The sequence below is a fragment of the Mustela erminea genome, chromosome 17 (genome assembly GCF_009829155.1).
Source record: "Mustela erminea isolate mMusErm1 chromosome 17, mMusErm1.Pri, whole genome shotgun sequence".
Lineage (NCBI taxonomy): Eukaryota > Metazoa > Chordata > Mammalia > Carnivora > Mustelidae > Mustela > Mustela erminea.
Genome location: NC_045630.1, coordinates 5,808,781 through 5,831,967, shown reverse-complemented (window position 1 = coordinate 5,831,967; position 23,187 = coordinate 5,808,781). Strand labels below are relative to the sequence as shown.

At 40.6% G+C, this 23,187-nt stretch overlaps 1 protein-coding gene across 2 annotated transcripts in view; it reads right to left on the bottom strand.

Moving 5' to 3' along the window:
- The window catches only part of FMN2 (formin 2), a 371,000-nt gene that overhangs the window by 262,266 nt on the left and 85,547 nt on the right, over positions 1-23,187 (bottom strand). The window contains exons 3-5 of one of the 2 annotated variants that reach the window (XM_032319379.1): positions 17,227-17,374; positions 14,769-14,780; positions 8,818-8,873 (exon numbers count right to left, since the gene is read on the bottom strand). In XM_032319379.1, coding sequence (XP_032175270.1) covers positions 8,818-8,873; positions 14,769-14,780; positions 17,227-17,374 — 216 coding nt within the window. The remainder of the gene's footprint in view (positions 1-8,817; positions 8,874-14,768; positions 14,781-17,226; positions 17,375-23,187) is intronic. The other variant, XM_032319378.1, reaches the window with a different exon arrangement.

Genomic DNA, 23,187 nt, shown 5'->3' with positions numbered 1-23,187 from the left:
TGGCTGTATTCCTTTCAACATCTCTTTATTGCTATAGTTGATAACAATCTGATCGATGGAAAGTCAACATCATTATTCCCAAAACCAAAGCAGAAGTAATGTGTTTGGGAAAGGGGGTCAGGAAAAAAAGAGTAAGAAACAGTCGAGAGAACTTTCCTTCCTTCACACCCAGCTAATCTCCAACATCAAAGACTTCATAAAAAGCAAAGCTTGGAGGACGTCAAATGGGATGGATTAGACACGTCAGCCAGAAAGCTGCCTTTCCGTCTCGCCGTTCTCCTGCGGCTGCTGTCCCAGGAACCCCTCCTGTGCTTCTCCTTGTCTGATTTTATACCCTCTCCTTCCCATTTCTTTTACTCTGTTCCCTCCTTTGGACTTTTTTTGGGGTGTAGTTACTGTACACTTTGGGGTACAGTAACTGAAGACTTTGTCCTTAGCCTACTACCCTCTCTATGTATGTTGGGAGAGGACATCAATTTTTATGTGTTTAGTCTTCATCTCTATAGGATTATTTCTTAGTTTTCCTGTCCCATCAATACTTCACTTCCAAACTGTGACAGCTTAGCTATCATCGCTTTTTGATTACACTACATTTCCTTAAATGTATAATGCATTTATTTCCAAAGAAATACTAGCTCCCTGCCTTGCAGTTTGCCTAGGCGCACTAACATCCTTCCGTCACTTTTTCTAATCCTCTGGGCTCGGAATCACAAGGAGGGACTTTTGAAGACACATATTGCTAGTTCCGACCCTCAGAGTTTCCAGCTCCGTAGGTCTGGAGCAGGGCCTGGGGGTTCTCTTTTCTAACCAGTTCCCGAGGAATGCTAACGTGGCTGGTCCAAGGACCACACTTTGCGAGCTACAGTCCATGCCTACCCTAGATACGGCTACCTTGGGCTATTTTTCCAACCTCTGGCTGCTGCCTTCCCTTCCAGCAGATGGGCACGTTAGCTCAGATTCTCCTTACCTGACCGAAGGGATACATGGAGAGTCTAATAACTGGTCCTGGCTCTCCTTTCCTTCCTCCCATTAATTCCACATTCTCGTGCCAGGTAACTGTACCTTAAAATGCCAGCTCATGTGCTTTCTTGCTCAAAAACTTGTGGCTCTTATGCTCATATGCTAAGCGTAAGTCTTTTTAAATCTCCTACTTGATTCATAAGTCTTCATAGCTTATAAAGAGTAGATATCCTATTACCTACCCTGCCCTACTACTGCAGGGTTACATCGATACAAAGATTCACAGTTGTTACAAAGATTCATAGTTGTTACACTCTGTAGAGTGAATAACTACTGAGTGAACACTCAGCCATAGATCCTAAGGAAAATGCAGAGTTCGGTTCCTACGAGCCTTTGGCCATGACATTCTCGTCAACTGATAGATACATAGCCTTGTTTTCTCTACGTTTCTGTTTCAAGTCACCTCTCATAATACATATTGTGGGTTTTCTAGCCTTTGTACTCACACAGGAGCACTGTACCTCCCGTCGGAATGAAGCGTAACTAACAGGTGCGTGGTCACACTCTCCAGTCCGAGGGAGCGCCCCCACCCCTGCCGCACCCCGCCACGGGGCCCTGTCAACAGTGAGACCAACTGGAAGCACCAAGAGGCAAGGAATATGGCACCACATGGACTGCAAGAAGGTATCTGTTCAGAGTATGAGCTGAAACGGCAGACGGCACGTAGGGCAACTCAAGTCGCTTCCCACTTTGCTCATGTCTCCAGATGAACGTGAAAGCCCGTGAGGACTGATCTGCTGGCCACAAATACCGCGGCTATGTATTCTGCAAATACAGCATCTACGAATAATGAGGATCAGCTAAACTATGAAAGCGACTTTCCAAACCAGATACAACAACAATACTAGTAACAGCTAACATTTTGAGAGCCTACTGTGTGCCAGGAACACATAAATTAATGCATTTAAATCTATGCCTTGGGGCGCCTGGGTGGCTCAGTGGGTTGGGCCGCTGCCTTCGGCTCGGGTCGTGATCTCAGGGTCCTGGGATGGAGTCCCGCATCGGGCTCTCTGCTCGGCGGGGGGCTTGCTTCCCTTCCTCTCTCTCTGCCTGCCTCTCTGCCTACTTGTGATCTCTCTCTGTCAAATAAATAAATAAAATCTTAAAAAAAAATCTATGCCTTAAATTAAGGCATTTAAATCTCATGAAATGCCTTATGATAAAACTTTATACATGAGAGAACTAAGGCACAGAGGGTAAGATACCATGCTCAGATTTGCCAGTTAAAAGAATAAGTGGTGTTTATGCCCAGGGAAACTGGTCCAAAGCCCACATCCTCAATCACCATGTATGCATAGAGGCAAATTTCCCACCACTCCCCAGGAAGCAACTTCTCCTCTAGTCAGTGTGGTCTCCTACTAATTAGTCATTCATCAGATATTTCCTGAGCTCCTAAAACATGTCAGGTCCTCTGTTTGATACAGAAAGGAAAAAGACAGTAAGGACAGTCTTGGTTATACGGAGCTTATGTCTATGAGACACGCAAAATGCAACCATTATGGGAAAGTAAGTATAGGGGTCCCAGGGCAGGGATGCCAAAAGGACTCTCCAGATTGAAGTCTTAGGGAAAGTGTCTAAATGGAAGTAAAATTTAACATGAATTTAGATTAATAAACAGGAATTAACTAGATTTTAAAGGGGGTAAGGGTAGGAGTACGAAAGAAACATATAAAAAGACAGATATGAAGCATCCCAACCTTAGGTTGTTTTTCAGAAAACTGGGGCATTTGTTCAAGGCTAGAACAAATCAAACGTAGGAAATGGTGGGTGGGGAGGCTGAAGACCGAGGGCGGCAAGGAAGAGCCTCCATGTCAAACTCAGGAGTCTGAATTTTCTTTCACAAATGCTAGGAACAGTCATTAAATGAGCCTTAGCAGATATCAGACATAAGTAAATCTGGATTTTAGAAAGATGACTCAAGGCATTGTGGAAGAAAGATTAGAGGGGATTAAGAGGGGAAATACAGAGCCTTCCTGGGGACTATCCCAGCGATGCCGATAAGACCGGCCCTGGGCAGAGGCCCAGGAGATGGAAAGCAGCCCGGCTGCCAGAGGAATAAACTGAGCCATTTCTTAACATCACCTGGTCACCGGGGCGACTGCGCCTGCCCTGTCCTCCCCCAAACCCCTGGCCAAAACGCCACATTCACTTTCACTCTTGAGCCTTTTTTCTCTTTTCTCATCTGAAAGTCTCAGTCTCCTTCCCTCCACCTGTCCAAAAACGATCACTCTGAAGACCTGATCCAAGCTGCGCCCTTCCTTAGAAGTTGTCCTTAATGACAATTTCTCAACAATATTCCTCTTTTTCGCCTTAAGTTCTGCAAAACAGTATTATACTAAACGCCTCAGCAGAATCACGTGGCATCTGACCAATCATGTCCCGTATATGGAGGCGCCTGGGACCTCATAACCGTGTGCACTTCCCTCAGTACCTGCCACAAACACCTAGAACGCAGCACTTCAACAGATGTCCAATGAAGGATAAGCCCCCTTTGTACGTTAAGAACTTTTATCGCCTGAGCTCTTCTAGTTGCTTGAGCTGTTTGTCATTCTCTACAGGACATCAACAACGCCGTCTGGCACAAATGAGGTTTCCACCATCTTACCGCTCAACAGAGCGAAGCCGTAGCTTCATTCCGCCTCCCGGCCCTAGTAAGAGACAACGACGCGTAATTCTTTCCTCACTTTCTCATCTCAGATTTTAACTGGTCTCCAGATGCTAACTTCTTTTCATTCTTAAAATTAACAGAACAGTTTTTCTCTTTATTTCTGCAGTTAAAATGTCTATAGTCTTCTCTGAGCTACATGGGGGTTTCCATAAAACGAAAATATATTTTCCGGAAAAAAAATTTTTCCCCTGAACATATTCTGGTAAATACCTTGCCCAAATGTTACCCATTTTCAATGTCAGCACCTTCACCAGAGTGTACTGCATCTGTACCTTTCCCAGCCACCTCTCCCCCTGCCCCCCCCCCACCCCCCGGCTCACCGGGTCAAAGTGTTCGGGAAACATCTACGAACGACCAGTCTGAGGTAAACTTCAAGGACAACCAGGCTGACTCGTGTTTCCTCCCCTCAGACATCTCTCTCCTGCTCTGCTTTAACCCCTGTTTTTCTTACCCTGGTTTATATTTTAGTTGTTTACTTGTCTTGTAAATCATCATTTTGTAGGTTTTTAATAACCATGGAAACTCATACTGCTTTTTGCCTTAGTTGAGAAGGAACTCACATTAAACAGTTTTTTCCAACCTTTTGATATGTGTGATATGTTCCAACAAAAAAGTGGCTTCTTGTTTTTATAAGTCTTCATCATTATCCTTTCAGAATTAATTCACCCCACACCTTTCTTTTGATCTGACCGATACTTCTTTTATTCTCTAAACTTTCCGATGCCAAGACACATGGGAGTGATCCCTCAACCACCATCAACTAGGCCACCTCCCAACTGTTTCCTTGATTTGTCCCCAAATAAAGATGTTTCCGAAACAAATAATAAATTGTACGGAGTGGTTATTTCATGAAGAGCACTATCACAGACACTGTAAGGAGAACCAGTGGGAAAGAATATTTAATTCCTCAAATAGGTTTGCAATCAAATTAGGCATCAAGGGGGACCCAAGAGGTGATCAGAGCGGGATCCTAAGAGAAGCGTGTGTAAGCCAGTTTCGAAGGAGGTTAAAATTGGACTGAGATCGGATTTTGCTGGTTATCTCAAGTCATAAGCATTTTGCTGACCTTTGAGAATTTATCTGCATATAAATAATACAACATATGGGGTAAGAGCACTGATACTGCTTAATTTCTTTTTATTTTATTCTTTTCTTTAATAAAAAGAAATTACTATTGTAATAGTAATACTTTGTAGTAAACTTTGTAATAAAGTAATACTTTGTAATAGACATGGCTCTTCACAATAAAAACCATAACGTGCAGAGACTCAACTTTCAACCGCCTGATACTACCAATTCTCACCCAAAGCTTGAATTTCTAAAGAGAAAATTTTATTGATTTATTCGTTATCGTTCATCTAGTCCATCTGCATTAGAAAGGTGTGAGTTGTTTTAGGAAAAATGCTTCAAAACACAATTGTATATGTACAGTTAACCCCTGATCAGCATGGGAGTTAGAAGCACAGAGTCAAATATCTATGTATTACTTCTGACTCCCCCTAACTTAACTACCTATAGAGTGGAAGCCTTAGCCATAACTTAAACAGCTGATAAGCACACATTTTGTATATCATATGCATTATGTACTGCATTCTTAGAATAAACTAAGCTGGAAAAAAAGGAAATATTATTAGGAAAAATCATAAGGAAGAGAAAATACATTTCTAGTACTATATGTATGGGAACAAAATCCACATTAGGGGAACCTGCGCAGTTCAAACCCATGTAGTTCAAGGGTCAATGATAATTTCAAAAGCAAAAAGTTAGTTAAAAATGTGGCAGTAGCCAGTTTTGCTCTCATATCCTAATCTTTAATAGAGGAACATACACTCTTAGAGATAATTATATATTGTAGAATGTAAAAGGGTTCACAGTTTAGTATTTCAAATACCAAAAAAATATAAAACAGAATTCAAAGTCCTAGTACAGTTTTGTTTTTTTAATAATCCTTTTGACATTGAAGATTTTCAGAGCGTATCGCTTGCAAACAAATAATCAATAGATGAGGTCCTAAATAAGGTAGTTTTATCTGAAAGCCTTCTAATTCCATAGGGCCATCAGTAAAAGCCCTCCGGGAGAAAGCTACAGTTCTTCCTTTCTGCTTGAATGCCAGCTGTGTTTGCTTTAAGCATCAGACTCTGGCCGGGCAACGCTACAGCCTTCCCCTCCTTTTAGTTGAGAAAAGGCTCTATGAGTCATGTGTTTTTTCTAGGGATATGGAGCTCTCAAAATTATTAAGTATGGGGAGAGAGTAAAAGTCAAAACTCATTCAATAAATTCCAGTGTGCTCAGATTGAGAGAACAGGTGCCTGAACTCACATCTGAAGAAAAGCTTAGAGGGCGCTTCCCAACCAGGTTCCCTGCCTCTGACTAAGCAGTCCTGGAGATCTCGCATTACAACCACAGAAGAACTCGGGCAACCTGGGATGGGCCAGAAACCCTCTTCTGTTCATCATTCATACAGAACAAACTGGCTTAAAACCTCGCATTGCCTCCAGTAGGGGTAATTTTTAGAGATACAGAACTGCCATCTAGTGACTAAGAAGAAAAAAGCAAGATGCTTTACATGAAAATAAAATTGTAAGGTGTTTTTTGTGTGTCTGTTTGTTTGTTTGTTTTTTAAGAGCAGTGAAACACTGACATTAGCCAAACTGGCACACTTGAGCATACCAAAGTTATACGAAAACGTAAAAATGTATCGGCAAACTAATGAGGCTCTCTATGTGCCTCTGAAACATATCTCGACGTCTGACCCCTACAAATGATATAGTTGAAATGTAATAGAATAATTTTTTAAAATAAACTTCTCATCTACAATCTAATGCTCTTGTCTAAGTAGGTGAATTACTATAAACATCTTTTTCTGTATCAACTAAATATGAATTATAAGAGTTACATTAAAGGACTATTGTAAGAATTGCGTAAGATAATACAGTAAAAGTTATGTACACAGTACATTGGCAATTAATTCTAGTTTCCTGTATCTCTTTGATGGCCAGTTACTTTAAGCACTTACGAAACCTATGTATATCTAAGAAAAGAACCAATCCGTAAGTAAACTTAAAACAAGTAAGCGATGTCATTGTTGAGGACTTAACCTCAATTGCTTCCAAATATCGTTTCCTCCCAATTAATTGTGTTTTCTACCTTCTAGAAAGTTCACTGGCAACAAGGAAAGAAGATGTGAAATTTAAATTAATCTATTTCTCCCTTGAGTTTCCAAAACTGTAACATCAAACATTTGTAAATCACCCAAGGCATCAGGTTTTCTGATTATAATATACTGTACCATGGTTCACAGTTCATGAGAAATAGAAAATTCACTATAATTTTACACACATGAATAGACATCTTGATCTTAATACATAGAGCAATGTTGTACCTGTTTATCATTTTTGATAATATAGATTATGTTTTGTTGAGGTTTTCTTCAGCATTATCATATATAACAAAAATTCAGTTACATATGCCCTGGAAATAAGAATTTAGAAAAATCTAATATATTATCTCAGATCACGACTTGGTCATGTCTCCAAAAAAAAAAAAGCTATGAAAATGAGAGGATAATTTGAAGGCAATATTTTCTTAATTATTTCTGAATTTATTTCACTCTACTATTTTTATTTTTCTTCATCTCAATCCCTGCTAGCTCATCATTACACAGTTAATTAAATAACCATCTGCTGAGAACACCAACCATCTCCAAGTACCCTGACCTCACGTGGGTCTCCTCTGACAAAAAGCTAGGAGAACATGTTTTATGACACTACCCTTAAGAATGTCCTTAATCTTAAAATAATGGCCCATGTAGCTACATTTCTGAATAATTATTATTATTATTATTATTATTATTATTATTTTAATTTAGAGAGAGAGCATGCACCCAGGGTGGGAGCGTACAGAGGGAGGGAGAGAGTCTTAAGCAGCCTCCACGCCTCAGTCTCAGGACCCTGAAATCACGACCTGAGCTGAAACCAAGAGTCAGATGCTTAACCGACTGAGGCACCCAGATGCCCCATTTATTATTATTATTATTTTAAATGAAGTATAGTTGACGTAATAGTTTCAGATAAGTAAGATAGGTGAAGGGGATTAAGGGGTACAAACTCTCGGTAATAAAATAAATAAGCCATAGCAATGAAAAGTATAGTGTAGGTGTCAGTAATACCGTAATAACTTTATAGCTGTATTTTTTAAAAGTATGGGTTAAGCTTTACAAAATAAAGCTCTTGACCAATGTTATATCCTCACTTCTCCTCCAGGGGGAGCACAACTTTTCATGAACAAGGCAGGACTGCTGCTTTCTAAAGAGAAAAATACTACGTCCCAGATAGCTTAGTATGTTGTTACACTATCCAGAAACAGAGCTGGGCCTAGAACCTGACGAGAGTCTTCTGTTGGACTAAACCATGCTGGAGGAGAGACTCTTCTTACTGATAATTTCTAGTACTAAGTTGTTTTTGAAAGATTGGTTGGGAGAAAGTAGTAATACATTTTTTAAAAAAAGGTTTTGTATCCAAAAGAACAACTGCTATCCACACTTACTATTCCGTATAAGTTTTTCCTTTCTTGTAGTCTTTTTTTTTTAATAGTATTTTCACATGAGAAAAAAAAACAGACAATTTGGCTTTTTTAGTAACCAAAAAAAAAAAAGGTTTCTGTGGAAATTAAATAGAAATTAATGTTTCATCCAACTTAAAGCAACTTAATAATATGATCTGATTTTAGAAAAGCTCTGGCTTTTTTTTTTTTTTTTTTTAATTCGTATCCGTGTGACTATTAGCTAAGTTAGGCACATCTCCACGTAGTATCTGGAATGGCCACCGTCTCCTGCTGGAGCCCAGCTGCCGTCAGGCTCAACTCTTTGGCCAGACTAAGAATGATGCAGCTTCTAAAAAGCCTGTACTCAGTTCTACTTCAAGGCTGATTTTCTTTGCAAGCCTGAATGGAAGAAAACATCCCCCCTTCCACCCGACTGGATTCCCCTGAAGGCTTAGAGAAGTAAGGGTGGCCTAAGCTAGCTGGCAGATGAAAAAATAAATCGGAGTCTGTCACCATTTTAAGAAATGTAAGGGAAAAAGTAAGAAAGAAAGAGAGTAGGATTTGACATCCTAATAAGCTCTTCTTACCCGCTCAACAGCATCTGAACTTTTTTTTGGAGTTTCCAAAACAGCAGACTGAGATTCTGGTTTGGAAAAGAAGAAGACAGTCAGTATCTTGAAGGAGAAAATTTGCCCCATTTCCTCAATCAGAAAACAAAACTAACTAAAACATATCTTTAACCAGAAGTACCCAAAACATTCAATTAATCTTCCAATTATACTTCTGTATTATGAGGACACGACTACTTTTCAGTATATATATCACATATACGACTAACATGTCATTATTTTTAAAATTAGAATAGCCTCATGTCCTTCTTGACACATCAACCATAATTATTGTTCTCAATTGCCAGTTTTATTTTGTGCCAGGAAGTACCTACTGAAACGTTCACTTATTGTATTATTCACTTAGCTAAAGTATGTAAGCGACAGAAGCCAACTCACCAATCTGGAAAGATAGAATTCGATCATCTTACCTACCTACTGACAAATTACCTTTTAACTTCTCTACCAAGAGGCTTTAGTAATGAGCGGTTCTGAAGGGATTTCGTATGTCACTTGAGAGCCTATGAGACTGCAAATTCATTCTGGAAAATCTAAGGGATAACCAATTCCAAGATTATTTTTTAAGCCAAGGGACAGATTTCTTCTAAGTGAAGCTTGCGTGAAAGCTTAAAAACAAAAAATAACAACAGAGAGGCCTTCAGAAATCCCTGGCACTCCACGGACCAGAGTGTGAAAACCATTTGTCATGTCCAGTGTTTCTCATGTCCAGTGTTCGCATTTTACAGCAGAAACATCAGAGGCGCATAACATGAACAACCGGGGGCAAGCTGGAGCCATTGCTCCCCACCCCCAACGGCATGAAGAGACCCTTGACCAGAAACAGCAGTCGCTCTGGAGAATCATCTAGACATTCCTGATTTAGCAGCATTTTAGTTGACACCTGTGACAATGCTATAGAAAGAGAGAAGGTGCCCATCGCTTACATTTTATAACGTGTCCTTAAACAGCATTGGAAGTTTCCATTTCACTGAGATGAAAGCACCACCGTGTCTGCACCGGCCCACTGACCTTTCATCTGTCCACACCCCTGACCTCTCCGACCACCTCTGCCTTTCCCCACCTGCTCCCTGTGCTGTGGCCACACGGGCCTTCCCGCTACCCTTCAACCTGCTGCCATGCTCCCTCCCCAGGGTCTCTGCTGAGTGGGACACCAGCCTGCGCCCCTCCCCCACCCAACCTTGACCCCTTCCCCAGGGCTTTGTTCCAGACCTCCCGGCACTCTTTTTAAGGAAGTGGCAATCCCACCCACGGCCAGCCCTCCTCATTCCCTGTCTCTTACTTTCTTCCTAACATGGAACATCACAGAACATACTACAGAATTCGCTTGTTTGCCTCCTAATTTTTATTGCTCCTTCTCTACTGGAACAGAAGACAGGGGGTTTTGTCCTCTTTTCCCATTCTGTCCCCAACATCCAGAAGAGTGCCTGGCACACAAAGGTGCTTAAAATACCCGCTGAGTCATTGTAGGAAGGCATGGAAAGAGGGATCAAAAGAATAAAGAAACCGTGAAAGAGGGTATCCTGGGAAAGGGAAAGGGGAGTGAGACTGTGTAAGAGGCAACACAGCTATCACTCTGCCTTCAACTACCTCCTGCACCTCTGCTTAGGGTCTATCTTTCAAAACAAAAATCTTTGAGAAGAGCATGAAGTAGTCACTTACCAACAGATGTCACTGTGGCAACAGAATGTTAAAACAAGTGGCCTGAGAACGCAGGCAGTTCCCCAGACGACAGACTGACTTCGCCGCGGTAATGGAAAAGGGATTCCTCTTACACTGACGGATCTCTGCACTGACATGACCACAGAGTTCCCCAATTTTGAATAAGGATCCCAACATCAAAGCCAACCAAGCAAACATTAGCAAATCCAAACTCTGGAACACTTCTTTTTTTCTTAGTTACCTCCGCATCCCCAGACACAACAGGCTCTAGATAAGGGCCTGCAGCTTTGTTTTGATGGGGAACACTTTGCTCCCTCTTCTTCTATTTGAGTAGTGCAGGGCGAACCCAAAGAATCTTGGGAGGGAACACGTGAGTTCTTTACATTAGAAATACACACAGCGTTTCCTAGGGCTTCCCCTATAGCCCTAGGCCTGGTGACCTGTCCAAAAAAGCAGACCTCTGGGGTCTGATGGCAAAGAATGCATCAAGTTTACAACAACAACGAACTAGGCAGACACTCAGTCACTCTTCTGAATCCTCCTTCTCCCAAACCTCTCCTTTCCCTCCATCGAATCCCACCGTGACTGAGTTGCATTCATGCCCCCAAACGCATCTCCCACTATACTCGGTTCTCTGAATCTGCGTCTTCCAACATCTGAGAGAAATTTATGGCAAAATGCTCTCTTCCAAATCATGCACTGAAGCACACTCTAGAAGTGTCAAGATTTTACGATGAAAAAGTACAGAATAACCAGAGCGCAAAACAAAAGGTGAAATGAAGAGAAAAGAAAAATAAAAGTTAAGGAGAAGGCAAGTAAGAAAGAGAAAAAACAAAGGCAGCACAGGAAGGAGAGAATCAAGAGAAGCATGAGACAGGACAGAGTCGCGGGAGTAGAGAGACAAGGACATGCTTGCAGCAAAGGATAAGTAAGCTGGTTTCTGAGTGTCTGCTCAAGGCTAGGGTCCTGGGGCAAGGGAATCTGAGAAATCCACTTAGTTCTAACATTCTTAGAATGATCACCTCAGGGACAAACGGCCCTGACTTGTCGCCAACACCCTCCTCTTCCAGTATCCGGGGCTTTCGGGAATGGCCTTCCACTCAGCTCTGGAACTGACAGTTCCCATTACATATTCATCAACCAGGATGGTTGTTTTTAACGAGTGACCCAGTGAGAGCCTCTCAAAGGTACATTTAAAACTGCCAACTTCTTCTCTCACCCTTTTTAAGAATTCAGAAACTAGACTGTTTAAAAAAAAAAAAAAAAAAAACACAACAACAACATCACTGTGAAGCAAAGTAGGAGAAAAGAACATTTCTGGCAAAACTTTTAAGTGTTCTAAATAAGCGATAATCTAAAATTCTGGGCTCCCCACAATTCCAAACATGTTTCAGAAATTATCTCTGTATCATCACAAAATACGCCTATGACTTGTAAAACAAAACACATCGGATGAGTTTTACATTTACAGAGAAAAATAAGATATACCTCTCTGCTATGAATGGAAAATAAATTAAATCATCCTTTTAAAGCATTTAAAGTATGCCTTCTAAAAATGAATTAAGCAGTCTCGAGACAGTTTGACACTGTAAGTAAAAAGGCACTTACAGAAGATAATTTTAAAAGTTTCTTTAATGGTATATACATCAATTTGATTCAAGTCTAGTCAATTTAATTGAGAAAGAACTTATTCAACTTTATTTAAATAGTATGACTTATGGTTAGCGGCCTAATAAATGGGCGATGTTTTTAATTCTGGTATGCCATGTCCTTCCATAAATGAAGATGGAGCTAAACATGTGATTCTCCTAAAAGGGCCCCACCCTATGGTCTGCTTATTTGATGATCTCACCGTAGGGATATGCCCCTCGTTGTCAACAAAGGATATTGATACACAAGACTGAACTTGCATATATGAGAGAGAAATGCAAGCCAAAATTACAAAAAAAAAAAAAAAAGAAAAGAAAAAAAAGGAGGAGGAGGAAGTATTATCTACAGGAGAAGGAGACAGGGTCAATCTTTCAGCCTCTTGCAGCACATTTCATCCCTTGATCAAGTGGGAAGCGGAGAAACAGAACACTATCTAACCTTCCCTGGTTCCTTACAGAATTTCTTCATTATCCCAACTGAACACTTGCTAAAGCATCCAGACTGCTACTCCTGGAAATGAGCTGATGATACTGTTTGCATTGTACCACAAAGAATCTTACGAGGAACCATCAGAAACACTTATTTTTTATATAGAAGGCCAGAAAAGTATGTCTCTGAGACGTTATTGTTTTTAACCTCATGGACACAGGGGATGATTATAAAATTGTCCCCACTTCCCACTTTGCTTTAAACCGGAGGAAAAATCTCCACCTACCTTTGCAAATTCCAAGCGCTTCTGCGATACATTTGCGCGCAACCTTGCCCTGGCTTCATTTTATTGCACCATCCTAAATTCCTTCAACTTAATTTCCATTGTAATTCTTTTGTAGAGCTTAGATATTTATAAGCTGCTCAAATCTTTTCTGGAGCTAAAATGGGTCGCACTGCTTTCAGCCAGCTGTAAGCACGACTTATAGCATTTCTCTATAAAAAGTCTCTGCCACGTTTCTATCAACTCTCCTTGCACATAGTTTCCTTCCGGACTTTCTGTCTCCAGATTGCCTTCCTAAAGGCACTCCTCCTGACCATTTACATTTTCAGAGAAAGATAAGGGGCCTGATGTTTCTAAAACACGGTAAGAACGATCGATTCCCCATAACCATCTAGACACCCTCCGTAGTCTTCATAAATTTGAAAACTGGAGTTAATTATCTCTTTGATTTCTGTGAATCAGCGAATAACTTTTGAAACTTGGTATTGAGCCCAGAAAATGGTCCATGGGCTGTTTCAGCACACACAAAACTCTCCCTCAAATGCTTCCATGAATGTGATAAGTAGATACTCATTCAGATCTTTTTCAACAAAAGATCTTAATTTACTGGCTTAAATACTTAAACATATACTGTGTGCCCGGAGGTCTTGAAATGTGGGGAGTCTCCAAGGAAGACAGATATGTCAAACAGAAAAATTATAATGTATAAGTAATATGAATGATACAGATAAGAATAAAATGCCATGGGACTCGAAAAAAAGAAACACAGAGGGTGTTGCATCATATAAGTAAAGAAAAATGAAGAGAGAAAAGATAAAGAGGAAACAAGATAAATGGAAAGGTATTTCCTTCTTATCCATGTTTCTACCACCAAATCTTGCAGAACGTTCCTTCCTGATTTCCTTTCCAACTAGCCTTATCCTTCCAGGAGGCATTCTGTAGCTTCAAAAGGTCAATTTTCACACCTCGGGCTTTTCTGTGGAGACAATGCCAACTGCAAAAGATTCCCAAGAATCTGCAGCCCTTCTCCTGCTCACGGGCAGGGAGAGGCACCAAGGCTTCACCTTGACCTCCTCACCTCAAATCCCTATAGAGGAGGGCTGGTTCTTTCGCCATTGTATGAAAGGTGGAGAAAAGCCTCTCTTAGAGAAGGGATTACAAAAATATGGGAGTCAGATGCATGAGAAATCTGCATTAGCTGGACATGTGAATTAGGGATCAGTAATGAAAATGAGCCACAAGACAGAAACAAGTTTCAGTTTTCTAAGATGTAAATGAAAATCCTTCTTCTTCAAAAAGAAAAAAGTCATTGAACCCTTTTATTTTAAACTAAAATTGAAAGGGGCCACATGCTGCAAAGACTGGTTTCAACCATGACGTCACTCTACAGCAATGTATGGCCACAGTCATTAAATGTACTGCAAATTGTTCATTACTATTAATAATTATGTTGTCAATGTTTCACCAAATATATATATATATATATATATATATATATATTTTTTTTTTTTTTTTTTTTTTTTTTTCTTCAAGTAGCAGATTCTATGTAGGGTTTTTGCTGTATTACTGACCCTCTCACTTACCACTGACTGACAGAGTACAAGAGAGTGGTATGGCCCTCAGAATGAGAATGGCCCATGGAGTCACAGCAGAAAAAGTTGAGAAAGTGGCACTAGACATACTGCATGGAGCACTGGGTGTGGTGCATAAACAATGAATCTTGGAACACTGAAAAACTTAAATTTAAAAATTTTTAAAAATTTAAAAATTTTAAAAAAAGAAAGTGCCATTAGATCATTTGGACAAAAGAATGCTATATGGCCATTCAGGTTTTTAACAGATCAACTGGAGAAAAACAAGTCACTACACAAAATTATCTTCTACTTACCTCCAACCTCCCCTTCAAGAATGCATATTATAAAAGGATACAAGTTACTATTTTAAAAATTACTTGATCTGGCATTTTGCAAGCTACACCAAATAACGAGAAAATGAAGTTAAAAAGTTCCCCGTATCAATTCCAACTATCATCTTTAACCAAACTAAAATTTAGATTATCAATAGCTTTCCATCCAGTCCTCCCCCAGTATACAAAAGCAATAATATACTTTGAAACTTTTTTAAAGAGCCTTAAAATTTTAGAGGAAAATGTGAATATTTCGAAAAAGTGGGGAAAGGCATACCAGGAAAGAAAAAAAATGAAAATACGACACTAGTCATGATGTAAAACACAAGACAAGGACGAGTGCTAAGAGAGTGCTCAGTGAAACTGTTGATTCTTTTCTATCTACACCTGGCTGTTTCCTAGCAAGAAGTTAAAGTGATTTTTTAACACATATAACACAGTGCACTTAACAGAAGCAATACTTTCAGTTGTGTTTTTCTTTTTAAAACTATGCTTTTATGTGATTATTTTCAGGTATTATCATGTTAGAACCCCTTCATCCCTGATGATATAAGCATTAAGGAACCCTAGACCTTGGCCCTTGATCAACTGTACCATGTTCCAAAAAATTCTGAGCCCTACATGGGACAAAGTTTCCTACTCTTCTCTCTCATTTGTTGTTCATTTCAGGGAGTATAAGTCCCCCTAGTGAACACTCAGCCATGTTTCAGAAGCATCGGACATTAAAAAGGGGACACATGCAGTTGGGTGTGGGCCCCCCATTCTGGGCTTCAGTAGAAAGAAGAGAGGTGTAAGCATCCCTTCAGACAGTGGAGTAAAAAAATGGGATTATGAACACTACATTCCCTTTGGAAAGGGGCCTAGAATAAAATCCTTAACACTGTGGGTCACTACTGGTTTTAAAGGGAACTCATGAGGAAGTAATAAAGATGTCAAGTAATAATAATAACAATAACAATAGCAAACAATTATACTAAGTCTGACATTGCATTCTGATTGCTAACTCTATGCTTGAACATGCATTAACTTAGATAATTTTCACAAAACAGCCCTATGTGGTAGATGCTATTCTTATCGACTTTCTACAGGTTAGGAAATTGAGTATAGGGATTAAGAAATTTACCCGACCTTACAAAGCTCCATGTTCTTATCTTATACTCTTTTATTACAAGTCCAGATTAATGACTTTCTCTCTACAAACCAATGAGGAAAAAAAATTTTTTTTAATTTTTTTAGATGTATTAACTTATTTGAGAGAGAGAGAGAGAGACAGTGGGGGGCAGGAGCAGAGGGAAAGGGAGAGAAAGGACCTCAGACTCCCTGCTGAGCGTGGAGTCCAACTCGGGGGTCGATCTCACGACCCTGAGATGAGGACCTGAGCCAAAACCAAGAGTCAGACACTTAACCGACTGAGCCACCCAGGTGCCCCAAAAAGTAAAAATTCGTAACTCTTAACACTTGTGTTACTTTTGAGGAGAATTCGGTGCAGGGTACATTGCTGAAGAGCAATAACGCTCTCTGATGCACTCTCCACTTCTGAGTCAGTCCACTGAGAAGTCAGGAGTTTATCATACCAAACAGAAAAACTTCTTTAAAAAAGGAATTAAACAACCCAATTTCACAAAACATGATCACACAAATAGGATTCTTAATTCCTTAGACAAACACAACGCGTTTTCCCACTTCCAGTCTTCGTATAAAGCTGATATTAATCTCACGCTATCTTCCCCGCCGATAACGCAAAATACTTGAAGACAACAAAAGATGCAAAGAGAAAAACAACCCAAAAGAAAACTTTTCGAGAAGAATAACTACATCTGAACACTGTGCAGGTTTGGAAAGATGACTTAAAATGTTGTTCAATGAAACTTTTATCTCTGTGTCCCCATCATCTCTGAAGACAAAGAAGAGGATCAAGAAAAGCACAAGGAGGGGCGCCCGGGGGGCCTCAGCGGGTTAAGCCTCTGCCTTCGGCTCAGATCAGGATCGAGCCCCGCATCGGGCTCTCTGCTCAGCGGGGAGCCTGCTTCCCCCTCCCCTCTGCCTGCCTCTCTGCCTACTTGTGATCTCTCTCTCAGTTAAATAAATAAAATCTTAAAAAAAAAAAAAAAAAGGAAAGCAGTAAGGGAAGAGAGTGGAGTAAGGTGGACACCGCGTTTGAAGGCAACGGACAGAAATTTCCTTTTGTCATTCTGAGTCCACACAGGGTGAGTGACTCCTGTCACCTCGGGCAGTGGGTAGAGCTCGCCGCCTGAAGCGCCAGTTCACAAATTTGCGTCTACACAATAATAACTGGGTAATTCCAGTGTCCTTTTCCCTAAAATTCTGACTCAGCAGCCTTGAAGGTGGAGCGTAACAATTTTCAATGTAACGAGACTCCGGCGGTTGTACGTGGGGCCGCTGCCGATCCTAGCCCAAGAAACTGCCCCCGGGGTCGCACCTGTTTCAGCAGCCTTCAGCCCATGTTCTTCATCAGGAGGCTTCGATGGTGGCCGAACGGACGAGGCTCGCCTGGGAAACTGCCCTTCCGTGTAGTCCAGTGAGTGAGTGGGCTGGCTGACCGCAGCCCAGGTGTAAAGTTGATCTTGCTGTAGTAACACATAAATAAATGTAAAGCTATTTTAATTCGGTTATGAAAAAAACAAAGTTTTTGGATCACTGCACTACAACGTCATTTCTATCACATAAATGCACACACACATGTCTATCATACATGTATACATACACATATGCGGGAGTGTTGCATATACACATATATCAAACATTAAAACAGCACTGAAAACTACCTGATGTAGGTTCATAAACATTCTTTCAAAAAGTAATTTCACTTTCAGGACAATACTTGTCTCAACTTTTCTTTCTTTTTTTTTTTTTAAAAGATTCAGAGAGGGAGAAGCAGGTTTCCTGCAGAGCACAGAGCACAATGTGGGGCTCGGTCCCAGAACCCTGGGATCATGACCTGAGATGAAGGCAGACCCTTAACGACTGAGCCACCCAGGTGCCCCTCAACTTCTTTTCCATAGCAAAATCTAAGTCTGTCTTTGGTGGTAGAGATGCCATGTGAGGCTGCAGAAATCATAAGAGCAGAAAGTCCAGACATTCGATCGGAGCCCTCCCTGAACTCGCATGTTTAAGGCATTTGAATATCATGTCCCTTTAAAGTTGGTGTAAACAGTTGTAGCAAAGTCAAAGGACAGGCCGTACTTGAGCACTAGGGGACAATGACAGCTTCCCTGCCCTCAACAACAAAAAGCCTAGGAAACCAACTTATCTCGGGTCCAGGCTGGGGACTGGTTAGGATTGAAACCATGAAAAAGCAAATGAACCTGCCAAGAATAAAAGAATTGGACAGGGATCGTCTGGCAAAGAAAGGGCTTCCCAGTGGCAGACCGACAGAATCTGGACAGAATGAGAAGGCGGCTCAGAAGTACACCTAGTGCCAGGGAGCAAAGTGGGAATCTCACAGAGGAGGCCACTCTGAGGCGTATGAGCACCTTGGAAAACTGCTCCTTAGGATTTCGGAATAACATGTTTAACCATTTTAGGACGTATGCACTCAGTATGTGCAAGATAAGCCCCCAGTCTCTTTGGGACACTTTCCTTACTTAGAATATTTCCCCACAGTTTTTGATCCACATAAAGTAAAGCAAAGAAAACAAGAGTATGGTTGTGAACAAATCAAAAACAAAACAAAACAAAGTATCTATATGTATATCATAATCACCATGTTGAGGCTCTAGTTTAAACAGGGTTAATCAAGGACAAGCATTGCTATTTCCATCATGTGTTTAATAAATGAGTCTAAGAAATTCACAAACTATCATTCAGCGTAGATATTAAGATACAACACGTCTGTAGATTTAAGCTTTGCCATTAGGGACATTGGCCCTGATTGACCATTCAGACTCCCGGGATTGGCTTGTATCAATAAGAAAGGATCCGGGTGCCTGGGTGGCTCAGTGGGTTATGCCTTTGCCTCAGGTCATGATCTCAGGGTCCTGGCATCGAGCCCTGCATCGGGCTCTCTGCTCAGCGGGGAGCCTGCTTCTTCCTCTCTCTCTGCCTGCCTCTCTGCCTACTTGTGATCTCTGTCTGTCAATAAATAAATTTAAATAAATAAATAATTAAATAATTAAGCAAGGGTCACACTGCAGAGCTGGGCAAGCATTTCAGCTATCCATACCTCCTTCAACTATTCATACTTGATCAATGCCAAAGGCTTCGCTATGTAGCATAGTGAATGTCAGAAATAGCTTCTCACTGCTGAAATTAGTAGTTTAATTAAAGTGATGTGAAAAATAAGCTCTCCCTGGTGAAACTATAGTAATTCACTTTATGAGGATTGGCAAAAATGCCAGAAGATACCCTCATCCCCACAGGAACAGAATAAGACTTGGGTGAGGGACGGTGTCAAGGCTTGATGCCCTGACAGGACACCATCTAGCCACCGCATCAGAAGAATGTCTCCATGCTTGTTGCCAACCATCAGGCACAGATTCCTGCCTGTTTTGTGTCTGTAACACATGAATGTTTCATGGAAAGTGGAGTCAAACGCCTCCCCGGGAGGCAAGCTGCACCCTGGCTGACAAAGGAACTCTTGCCTAGAGAGCTCCGCCATCTTAGCAACAGACCCTCAGCCTCAAATTTGGCGCCATATTAAAAAAGTCCTCAACAGTCAAGGGGATAAAGAGTCTCATTTCGGATTTCACAATCTGCCAAAATACAAAGTATGCTAAAAGCACTTTATAAACCTCAAATAAAAAACAACAACAATAAATTCTGGTCGGTCCTCTAGGTTTTTTTAGCCATACCCCAGGACCATAGCATGTCACAATGCCGTAATGGTCAACTCAAAATTGCTCCTTCAAAGCATGGAGAAATTAAGCAAAACACAGATTTCTTTCACGGCTTTTTAACACCTACAGATGCCAACTCTTCAACCTATCATTTAAATTTTTCTATATGACTTTCTCCCCTTCCCAATTCATTTCTCCATGTTCCCTCAGTCAAGTTTCACTCCACTCAATGCCTACCCTGTTCTGCCACCTCATGGAATCAAATCCCTCAGGGAAGGTCTAGCTGAAGTCCCACCTCACCTGGGCCACTCCTGCCTCAGAACACTGATACAGAACCTGCCACCCCTCATTTTGAGGAGTAATGGTATGCTACCCAGGTCAGTGGCTTACCACTTTCCTGAGTGCATCTGATCTTTCCCCAAATGGACCGAGAACTCCTTTAGCACATCAAGTATGTACACAGGTCCTATACATCTCCCCTAGCACTTGACGACGGGGCGATGACTACTCGAGATGATAACCCTACTTGTCTACTGGATTAACAGAATTACCAGACACAAAAGAAATAAAACGATGGCTTGTCAATATGAGCCATGGCCGTAGCTGGTAATCTTATTTTCCTTCATTTACTCAACAGGGTACTGAAAAGGTACTTTGAGGCTATGAGATGGAAAAGAAAGCTATTAAGTCACCAGTTCTACCTACCCTATCAGCAATTATGCAATATAAAGAAAAATAGGGAGTTGATGAAATTCCTAAGATATTATCAGTGCGGCACCATAGACAAAAATCCTAGCTTTACGAGGTCTTGATGTTCTCAGCAGTAAATCAGGAAAAATGCCTACCTCAGTCTTTTTTATAGGGTTGGCATGAAGCCGGAGCAAATACTATGTGGAAAGAGCTATGAAAATGACATGCTGTTATTCAAAAATAACACATCATGAGTACTACTTGTTTTGATTTTTTAAAGTCTATGTTTGATTAGGACATTTCTTATATTTAAAAAGTCCTTTTCAGAGGAATTCAAAATTGTTATCATATGTACATATCAAGATACAGAACTCACACTACATCTTTGCTTTATGACGGGAAACTCGTTCAGCAAACTCTGATCTCCAAAGTTGTCTTGGCATTTGCACTGATTGTTCCTAAATTTTGAATTTAATTAATGATTGCTCTGTGGTCTTTCCTCAACCATCCACGAATGTCTTTTTTTCTGTTGTTATTTTTTTCTAACACTTCAGAAATATATTTGTTATTTTCCCATATAGGCTTATTAGCCCCTCGCTCCAACTACCATATCCTGTAACTAACTCCCCTTTCCCCCAGAATATTGTTCTGTACACACAGCAGACACACCATGAGTATTAAGGAACTACAAGGGTCAAGAGCAATAAAATTTTTTGACAAATCAAATCATAATTTTATATCTGGGTTAAAACAGGATTATGGTCCCATGACACTGCTCCCACTCCTTTAAATTCTTGAAATCTGTTTGACTTTTGTTGAACTGGATCATTTCTTCCTGTTAAAGAAAACAAATATAAGCTTTCCAGCATGGGCAGATCAGAAGATTTAAAATCACACACTAAAAGTGACATAAATAGGCCATAAACCCACTATCTCAAAAAAGAAAGAACAGTTACGCTTGGCAAATATTTAATAATAACCCCAACATAACTCAGAGCTGTAATCCATAGTTTGTTTTAAGAGAACCCACTGGAAAATATAATAGTCAGAGTTAGACAGTCTAAGAATGCTTCACTGAGATTTTTCAAGTCAGAGTGAGGATTTAGTTGTCACCTTAAAATGTCAGGTTAATACTTTTCTGATAGTGCTTTATGCAAGAAAATTTCATTGTCCATTAATCTGTATGTTAAAGTCAATCTAAACTATTCTCTGAGAGGAAGTATTGCCCTTCCCGTTGGTATTCCTGTAACTCATCAGATGGGATGTCCATACATGTGAGAATAAATCTTTGGGGTTCCTCACTTCCTCAGAAACTCTCAGCACTGCCCACGCTCAAGTGTCCACCAGGCTAATAAATCTGTATTTGAGTGGTAAAATATAGAACTGTATCTCAGATAGTCCAGGAAGTACAATCCCCCATCAAATATCAGAAGTCTGACCGAGGGTGAATATATGTTTTCAAATGAGTGTTTGAGTTCTCCTTGTGTAAATACCCACAGCGGAATACTGGATTGTATGGTAATACTATTTTTTTATTTCTTGAGGAAACTGCACATGGTTTTCGACAGTGGTTGCATCAACTTGCGTCCCCACCACAGTGTACAAGGGTAACATTTTCTCACATCCTCTCCAACATTTGTTATTTCTTGTCTTTTTGCTGTTAGCCATTCGGACCAATGTGGGTGTTATCTCACTGTAGTTTGGACTTGCATTTCCGGGATGTTTAAGGATGTTGTGAATCATTTCTTTCTGCTGGCCATCTGTTATGTCTCTTTGTTATGTCTATTCAGGTCCTCTGTTCCTATGTTCATTGCAACATTATTTACAATTGGCAAGATATGGACACAGCTGAAGAGTCTATCAACAGATGAACAGATAAAGAAGGTGTGGGGCATGTGCCCACACACACACACACACACAGCCACACACATACAGACACACTGGATTATTACTCGGCCGTGAAAAAGAATGGGATCTTGTCACTTGTAACACAGATGGACTTATTACACTAAGTGAAATAAATCAGAGAAAAACAAATACTATACGATTTCACTTATACGTGGAATCCAAAAAGAAAAACAAATGAGAAAACAAACATGAGGGGCACCTGGCTAGCTCATACGGTTAAGTTTCAGCTCAGATTATGACCTACGGGTCCTGGGAGAGGGCCCCACATCGGGCTCCCTGTTCAGTGACGAGTCTACCTCTCTTTTTCCCTCTGTGATCTCTCTCACTTTTGTTCTCTCAAATAAATAAATAAAATCTTAAGAAAGAAAGAGAGAGAGAGAGAGAGAGGAAGGAGGGAAGGAAGGAATAAATAACAAGAGATACAGACTTATAAATACAGAGAACTGGTAGTTGCCAGAAGGGATAGGAGAAATAGGTGAAGGAGATTCAAGAGGTACAAACCTCCAGTTACAAAACTGGGAAATCAGGAAGACGAAAAGCCCAGGACAGGTAATTATAGTCAATAATACTGATAACGTTGTACAGTGACAGATGGTACCTATATTTATTGTGGTGAATAGTGTGTACAATTTTATTTATTTATTTTAGAGAGGGAGAGAGAGCGACAGTGGGGAGAAGGGGAGAGAGAGAGAAGCTCAAGCAGACCCCCGCTGAGCGTGGAGCCAGATGTGGCACTCAGTTCCAGGATCCTGAGATCATGGCCTGAGCCAAAATCAAGAGTCGGCCACTTAGCCAACTGTGTTATGCATCTGAAACTTTACAACACTCTAGGTCAATTATCCATAAATATTATTTTTTCCTTTTTAAAAAAAAAAAGCTATTTTTTATTTATTTGACAGAGAGAGAGAGGAGTCACAATTAGGCAGAGAGAGAAGGGGAAGCAGGCTCCCCACTGAGCAGAGAGCCCGATGCGGAGCTCGATTCCAGGACCCTGGGATCATGACCCG